Below are 8,244 nucleotides of genomic sequence, written 5' to 3' on the forward strand. Positions count from 1 at the left end.
TTTATTATTGTATGTAAACCTGTCAATCGAGTAAGGTCGCACAGGTCATTTCAGATTGAGTCACTTCAAGTCATAGGTCAAGAAAATTTCAACGATAGCCCAAAGTTTTGAGTTCGGGTCAACCCAACAGTCTTAGAACAATATTTTGTTTGATTTCGTTATGGCTAATTTTTAAAAATTTCTAATATTTCAAGCTTACTTATTTTTTTAAAAAACATTTTTTAAATCGAACATATTCACCCGTACTATTATTAGTCATTACATGTCCATTACATAATTTAATTTTTCACAAAATCACATTAATTCCTAACTAATTTTGTATTAATGATATATTTTAAAACTTGGTACATAAATAAAATGTTTATTTTAAAATTCAATTACAATCCGGGCATCGCACGAGGCACTAGTATGGTATAATTTATATTCTAGCTAGTTATCAACATAATACAATGATTGAATTAAAAAGTTATGTTTTTCGTTGTCTCCGTACATCATAAGTTTAAAAACTACTTTGTATATGGTAATTTATACTAATATATCTATAGAGTATAAATTTTCTTAATTGCTTTACTCATATAAAACTAAATACTCGGTAATAAATAAGTTATTTAATAAATATGTGTATTGAAATAAAAGTGCAGTAAAATTGGAAGAATTTCATCAAATGAACTTATGAAGGAGTTTTGAAGAATAATAAGCTACTCATTTTTTTTAGAAAATAAAAATGGTATCATATACGATGAATAATAAATAATTAAAGTATGAGTATATATTTATTTTATAATTTATAAAAATGATAAATTCTAGTACTTGATTTTTCATAAATTAAATGAAAGACTTAAAAAAAAAAAAATATTGGTTGAATACGTAACTAAATAATTAGTTATGCAAACATATAAAGTAGAAACAAAAGTAAAAATAAAAAAGGAAAAAAAATTAAAAAAAAAAAAAAAAAAAAAAAAAAAAAAAAAAAAAACCCTGCTGTTATACACAACAGGTCTTTTTAGTTTAAAGCTAAAATCAGCCGGCGTTGGCATGGAGTACGCTTAATTTGCTATGGCGGGATCAAAGAGACCATCTTTCTTTAACAACAGGTCTCTTTGATCATTTCAGGGGTAGCATTCTTGTGCCTTCTTAGATCCGCCAATACCAGGGCTATTCTTGCTCTTAGGAGGGAAAAAGAGATTGTAGGTGGAGAGAGAGAAAGAGCGCTGGAGGGGAAATATCAGATTAAAGAGGATTAAATCACAAACATCTATTTAATACTTCCTCCGTTTTATTATATTTGCAACAGTTTGACTTTTAATTACACTATTCATGTTTTCACTTTGACTAACTTTAACGATTTATATTTAAGTAAAATTCGTATAGATTTATAAAAATTTAATATCTAATGTTTATAATTTTTACATATTGGTAATTAAATATATAAACGATTTAAAACATGTATCAGCAAGCGTGAGAAGAGAAGTGTTGCAACTAAAAAAAAAAAAAAAGTACATACTTAACCATAGATGAGGGCCGTCTCACCAATACTTTGTGTTTAAATTTTGGGTTGAAATTCAAACTGAAATTGGTTTTAATTGAAAATGGGACTAGATTTCTGACCAAAACAGTTATGCCAATGTATATGGTATTTGGGCTATCACATACAACCATTGTATATGAGCCTTTTCTGCATACATGAAGTAATTGATGGGGTTGTGTACCGAGCATACAAAAATTTGTTGATAAACAAGAGGATACCAACCATTCATATATCGGATTAGTGATTGGGACATTGATCAGCAAAAACGAGCTTGATGATAACTTGATAAGCAATGGAATTTCTTTTATTATTGAATTGATGAGATACTAATAAAATATTCGAAAGATCGTTGAATACAATTTTTGTCGAACCAACAATCGCTTGTTATAGAGAAGACTAATAATAGACATAGTCGTAGCTCCTAATGTCATATACTTAGTCCAAAATAAATTGCTACGTATAGTAGTTTAGAATGTTTCAAGAAAGATGTCACCTTTCCTATTGTAGTACTCTGTATTGGCTAAGATAGTAAGATTAGTTGTGTATGCAATTACTTAGATTATGACCGAGATGAAATATTGAAATATGAGTACTTGTACTACAACTTAATTATTATCGAGAGTAAAAACAAGTCATAATCTTCATTTAATTGTTGGAAATTGGAATAGCTCAACAACTGTTTTCTAATTGAGCAATTGGAGTACGGCCTTATAGAGTAAGCATCACATGTTCTACTAGTTTCTTACAAAAAGTACTGACAGTAGCTTTTAAGTCTGTTTACAACAGAATCCAGAAAAAAAATTCTGACTTATTATTGAAAACAGGAGATCACAGAAATTCTGTTTTAATATATACTTTAAGACTATAAATGATCAGACATGAGACATCAAGCAGAGAGTAAATCCAACTAAATTCCAAGTATGCAAGATTTAGATAGAAAAAAGAAGAAGTATTGCTATTTTATTTCCTGAGATTTGAGAACTCACTTTGCAAGTTTAGTAACAGGTAATTAACATATAATCATATCATTACATTGACATTACAAGAGAGGAAAAATAAAGTAAGAAAAAAAAATGTTGTCCTCTAACAACCGCGATACAAAATAAATCTCTGAACATTAGGTTATAACAAAATGAAACGAATAGTACATAATCGACTTGATTGTAGAACACCTTGTAAGCTTATTAACAGATAGGCAGAGGAGTTCCATTCCACTCCTCAAGGCAAGCGAGAAGGGGATCGATGATCTTGCCCTCACACAATGCATTGAATACTTTGTCACATTCTTCTCCTGGAGATACCACCTTTTCTCCGGTCAGCAAGTTGGTCTGAAGCTCTTCACGGACAAACTTGTACAATGGGTAAGACCGGCATTCCTTAATCCTGTTTGGAATGGCAGAGTTACCACTTTCGTAAGCAGCCCTTGCTGCCTCTACCTCTTTAGGAAGGCGTGCCTTAAGCTCCTCCTCGAAGGCTCCAATCTTCTGGAAGATAGATGTGCTCACGTTCTTTTCACTGTCACCATTAGCGATAGCTTGATCAACAAGGACCTGTCGGAGCTTCTGCATCAAGGGGTAAGTGCAGCTGCAAGGGTCATCAGCATAAGCAAACACATATTCTCTTTCGACTACTCTGATGAGCTCCTTCTCACAGAACCTTCCTGGGTGGAGCTCTCCATTGGCACCGGTTATCAGGACCCTTCTGCATACTTGGCTCACGGTGTTCTTCACTGCATGCTTGACATTCTCTTCCAAATGCCTTAAGTCAATAGCCTGGCATAGTGCGACAAGGAAGGTAGATGACATGAGCTTCAAGATATCTACTGCCTCTTCAGTCTTGCGAGCAGAGATGAGACCGAGGGAGTTCACATCCTGGTTGTGTTGCTCTGCACTTTGGACATGGTTAGTGACTGGGTTACCCAAAAATTGGAGCTCTGAGCAGTAAGAGGCCATTGCAATCTCAGCACCCTTAAAACCATAGTCCAAACTGGGGTCCCTGCTGGCTGTAAGGTTCGATGGAAGACCGTTGTTGTAAAAGTCATTGACTAGTTCAGAGAACTGAGCAAACAACAGCTTTCCGATGGCAGCAATAGCCAACCTAGCATTGTCCATAGAGACTCCGATAGGTGTTCCCTGGAAGTTTCCACCATGCAAGGCCTTGTTACGTGACACATCAATAAGTGGGTTGTCATTAACAGAGTTAATCTCCCTCTCAATAGACTTTGTAGCCCAGCGGATGACCTCAATCTGTGGTCCTAGCCATTGGGGTGATGTCCTGAGAGCATATCTATCTTGTTTGGGCTTCTGAAGTGGGTCCAACTCGTGCAACGCCTTAGCAGCCTTCATGTATGAGCTACCATCTAAGATGTGCTCCATAATAGCTGCAGCCTCAATTTGTCCTGGGTGATGCTTCAATTTGTGAGTCAAGTGATCAGTAAACTCGGGTTTACCATTCATGACTTCAGCAAAAACAGCTGATATAACCTCTGCAAGCACGGCAAGGACATTCGCTTCAAACAGCACTATTGATGCCAACCCTGATCCAACAGCAGTACCATTTACCAAGGCCAAACCCTCCTTGGGCTGAAGCTCAAAGAATCCTGAGCTGATTTGTGCCAACTTGAAGGCTTGTTCCGCGTTAAGGACCTCTCCATCAGGGCCAACAGCCTTAGAGTTGGGTCTGCCTGTTAGCAGACCAGCAATGTAAGAGAGTGGGACAAGGTCCCCTGAGGCAGTGATTGTTCCGCGGAGGGGAAGACAAGGTGTAATGTTACTGTTGAGGAAGCTGGTAATAGCCTCTAAGATTTCGAAACGGATGCCTGAGTATCCTTGGAGAAGGGTGTTGATTCTCACTAACATAGCTGCCCTAGTTGCTGTGTGAGGCAATGTGTGGCTTGTTTCCTTTCCATTGCCAAATACTCCAGCATTCAAAAATCTGTTACAACATAAGATAATTAGGCCCTATGCGATAATATTAAACATTAAATTAATCTATACACATGATTTATCATATATTATAAAGCTAATAAATTATCATTTCAGAAATTTTGTTATAACCGTAAATTTAAGTAGGATTATTAGTTCAATTGTGGGGCTATTGACTACTATACTGTTCCAATTATGTACTCCCTCTATCATTTCAAGCTTACACAAATTGACTTTTGGTTATATTTTAAATATCATTTTTAAACTTCATAAAAATTATGAACATATGATGTTTTAAATATAGGCGACGAATCAAATCTAACAAAATTAAACAGGACTCACAATTTGACAAGATTAGTGGAAATCAGTAATGAGAACTTTCTTTGAAGGTTTGAGGGAAAGGAGTAGTAGTGATTGGATAATCACAAAGGTAACTTTTGGGACCAATCCTTTTAATTAAGAAGACTATTCAATAGTTAGTTATATTTCCTGCAGTGCCCATTTATATTGTCGGCGGGGATAACTATGCAATAAGTGAGTATTGATGGGGGTATATTTGTCATTTTACATTTCTAGAGAAAAGGGTGGAAAAGTAAAATAACGAGTATAACGTGTTGCCGGCTTTTATGTAATGATAATAATAAGTAATAATGGTTTCTATAATACATTCCATGATAATGATATGACGCGTACCAATTTGGCAATCATACATCCAACAGTCAAAAAATCCACCTCTATAATATGGTTGATATCTTGATATTTGATGAGGAGTTGTTGGGTGAAAGTGGTTTTACATATAAAATAATAAGCTTATGTAAAGGAACAAGTTATTATTGGTGAGCTAATCATGCATAAAAGAAATTAATTCAACTTTTCAGAGTAAGACTTGTTCTCACGATACGAGGTCCCCCTCGTAAAATCAATAAATTTGCGTGTTAACATACTCTAATATGTCTTTTTAAATATTAATATATAAAAAATACAGATATATATAGTTGTTTAAATTTCTTAATAAGTAGTCAAATTGATTTTTTTTTTTTTATTGTTTCATTTATATTTAATATTCGTATTCGATCCAGTATGGCTGGAGTATTACCTAATTTCAACAAAAGACTAGACCATAAGGATAATTTCTTGGTGTGGCACTATTGTCAACTTCAAAAGTAGGTAAACATCAAGCTAACAAAAAAAATCGAGGGAGGTTGGTGAATGTGTGAAGAATATTATTTCATGACAATAACATATCTTGTATCTTGATCTAATAAATCTTAAGATGATTTATAAATTGTTAAATTTTTATGTAGAAGTTTGGTATTTAAGTTGGCATAATTTTAAGGAACAAGTGTTTTAAATTTTGGAATTTGCGACTCTTTAAAGTTTAAACGTACAGGTCATATACCATATGTAGAAGTTAATTCTCATTTAGTTAATTCAATTATATGATTAGTCTTTATAAACAAGTAGCTAAGCAAATTAACCTACTATTAGGAGTTTCAACCAACTCTTAACAAATAAATTTGACAAGTCTTTTCAATATTAAAATAAATAAAGAGGACTTTGTGATACTAATTTACCTAGCTTTATCTAGTTATCTTAAATTAAGTTTTTTTTTTACAAATTAATGAAATAATTTATTTTTTAATTAATAATCAGTAAGTTAAGTTGTTCATATAGAGAGTCATAAATGACAACGATTATAGACAAAAATTGTATATCCTAAGAAGATTTTCGATAGTGGGGTGCCACCATCCATATGATTCCAATCTAACTGGCATCCCACCGTTTGATCACCTTCATTCCATCAGCTATATTGTTTACTAACTTTGTCAACTCTAGACTATACAATATAGTAAATTGCACATGGTTTCCAACAATTTATTATACAGCGTTAATCTGATGGCGTCAAGCATTTCATGCACTACTAGACACAATTAATCAGACAAATCCGCCATCTTAATTAATTTTATATACATAAACTATAATTAATTATTGATTCTATGTCATGTTACTCATGTATTCATGAGTTGGATATCGTAACTTACACATGCATTGCGACATTTGAAATTTTGTGTGCAACCTACGTCTCCCTCGGTCTCCTCCTATGATGGAGGTCCGTTCCAGCTTTTACTATCGATTTTTAGTATGATATAAAGTACGCAGTATAGTTTTAGAGTATGTACATCAAGTATTATTATGATTAATTAATATATACCTATACAATTATAGGTTTCAAAAAAAAAAAAAAAAAAATTGATTATAAGTAGGATGAATTAGTACTCCGTAGAATTTAGTTATAAGACCGTCCAACGAAATTCACCTATAATTGGATCTACCCTTTTAATCTCATGAAAATGACGAGTCAGCAAATAATTATTACTGCAAGTCGGTCGTACTCCAACATAAAATTAATTATGAAATTATTATGATCTTTTTGAAGACCGTGTGTTCTGCAATAACACTACAAAATTCTTTGTCCTATGTAAATTGTTGAAATTAAAATACTCATTTTTAAATAAAAAATATTTATAGGAAGGAAATATAAAAAGATTTTTCACCATTTTTGCATGATTCAAGGGTCCCACAATTTTAATGTACGAAATTGATGTAACGTAAAAAAAAGTAAGTACACCAAATAAGATCTAGTAATCTAGTGTTAAAACTTAAAATGAATAAACCCAAAATCATAATTAATTTTTGGTGACCAACATCCATTTTTAAAAAAATAAAATTTTAAAAATATAGCAATCATGTATTCGCAAGTAATATCGTTTGTTGTAAATAATACAAAACCGAGGTAGTAATAAAATTAGCGAGAAGAATGAGTAATTTGGTTACCTAATAAGCTCCTTTTGAAGCGCACCACCTTGCTTAGTTCTCCGGTGAGAAGTAGCACCAAAACCAGTGGTAACACCATAACTATCAGTACCTTTACTCATACTATCCATCACCCAATCACTACTAGCTTTGACTCCGGCACGAGCCGACTCAGCGAGCTCTACCGATAGGGCCTTCGCATCGGTGGAAGCCGCAACGGCAGCCACTTGAGCAACCGTTAGTGTTTCCCCTCCAAGACGGACAGCCGGCTTACGATAATCCTCAACCATCCTCTTCACTTCTTCGAGGTGGCTGCCGGATACGGCCTCGGCAGCCCTCCCCCAGTACAATGGGTCCTCGTACTTGACCCCGCCACCAATGCACAAACCATTGTCAGGTGATCCGCTCTGGTGGTGGTTCTCCATAATTTATTTTTCGGTATTTTGTAAATGTATGTAAATACACAAATAGCAATAGAGGACAACGAAAAGAAGAGGAAGATGATGGGAGGAATTTAAGAGAGTAGTTGTTTGGTATGATGTAATATGTAATGTAATGTAAGGAAAATAAATTGATTTGTTGGGAGGAGAGAGGATGTTTGGGCTATATAAATAGAATTTAGAGAAATGAGAGAAAGGGGGGGAAGGTGTTGGGTGTGGTAGGTAAGGAGAGTGGTGGGCCGATAAAACAACAAGTCCTAAAAGAGTCCATAATTTTTAATTAAAAAATAAATTAAATATTTAATTTTATGAAGAAGGGGTTGGTTGGAAGAAATTATGACCGTTGATTAATGAGTTAGATTATATCTATCCAACGGTGGAAGATGGAGAGTGGACCATCTCACTAGGAAATGATGGGGTAAGTTCAAGAGAAGGGTTGTTGAAGTATGACTGTATGTTATCCGCCCACCCTTAAATTAGTCAAACATGGACAATTTAGTTTTTATTCATTTTTTACAAAGAAGAAGATGAATTAGTC

General features: G+C 34.0%; 1 protein-coding gene across 1 annotated transcript; it reads right to left on the bottom strand.

The window, feature by feature from the left end:
- Positions 1 to 2,522: 2,522 nt before the first annotated feature.
- LOC145570515 (phenylalanine ammonia-lyase-like) lies at positions 2,523 to 7,848 on the bottom strand. The gene is made up of 2 exons (XM_081629632.1): positions 7,288 to 7,848; positions 2,523 to 4,462 (listed from the first exon to the last, which is right to left on the bottom strand). The coding sequence occupies exons 1-2, from the start codon at positions 7,689 to 7,691 to the stop codon at positions 2,713 to 2,715; spliced, it is 2,154 nt and encodes a 717-aa protein (XP_081485758.1). The 5' UTR covers positions 7,692 to 7,848; the 3' UTR covers positions 2,523 to 2,712.
- Between the last annotated feature and the right edge of the window lie 396 nt (positions 7,849 to 8,244).

The sequence above is a fragment of the Chenopodium album genome, chromosome 12 (assembly GCF_948465745.1).
Source record: "Chenopodium album chromosome 12, dcCheAlbu1.1, whole genome shotgun sequence".
Taxonomy (NCBI): domain Eukaryota; kingdom Viridiplantae; phylum Streptophyta; class Magnoliopsida; order Caryophyllales; family Amaranthaceae; genus Chenopodium; species Chenopodium album.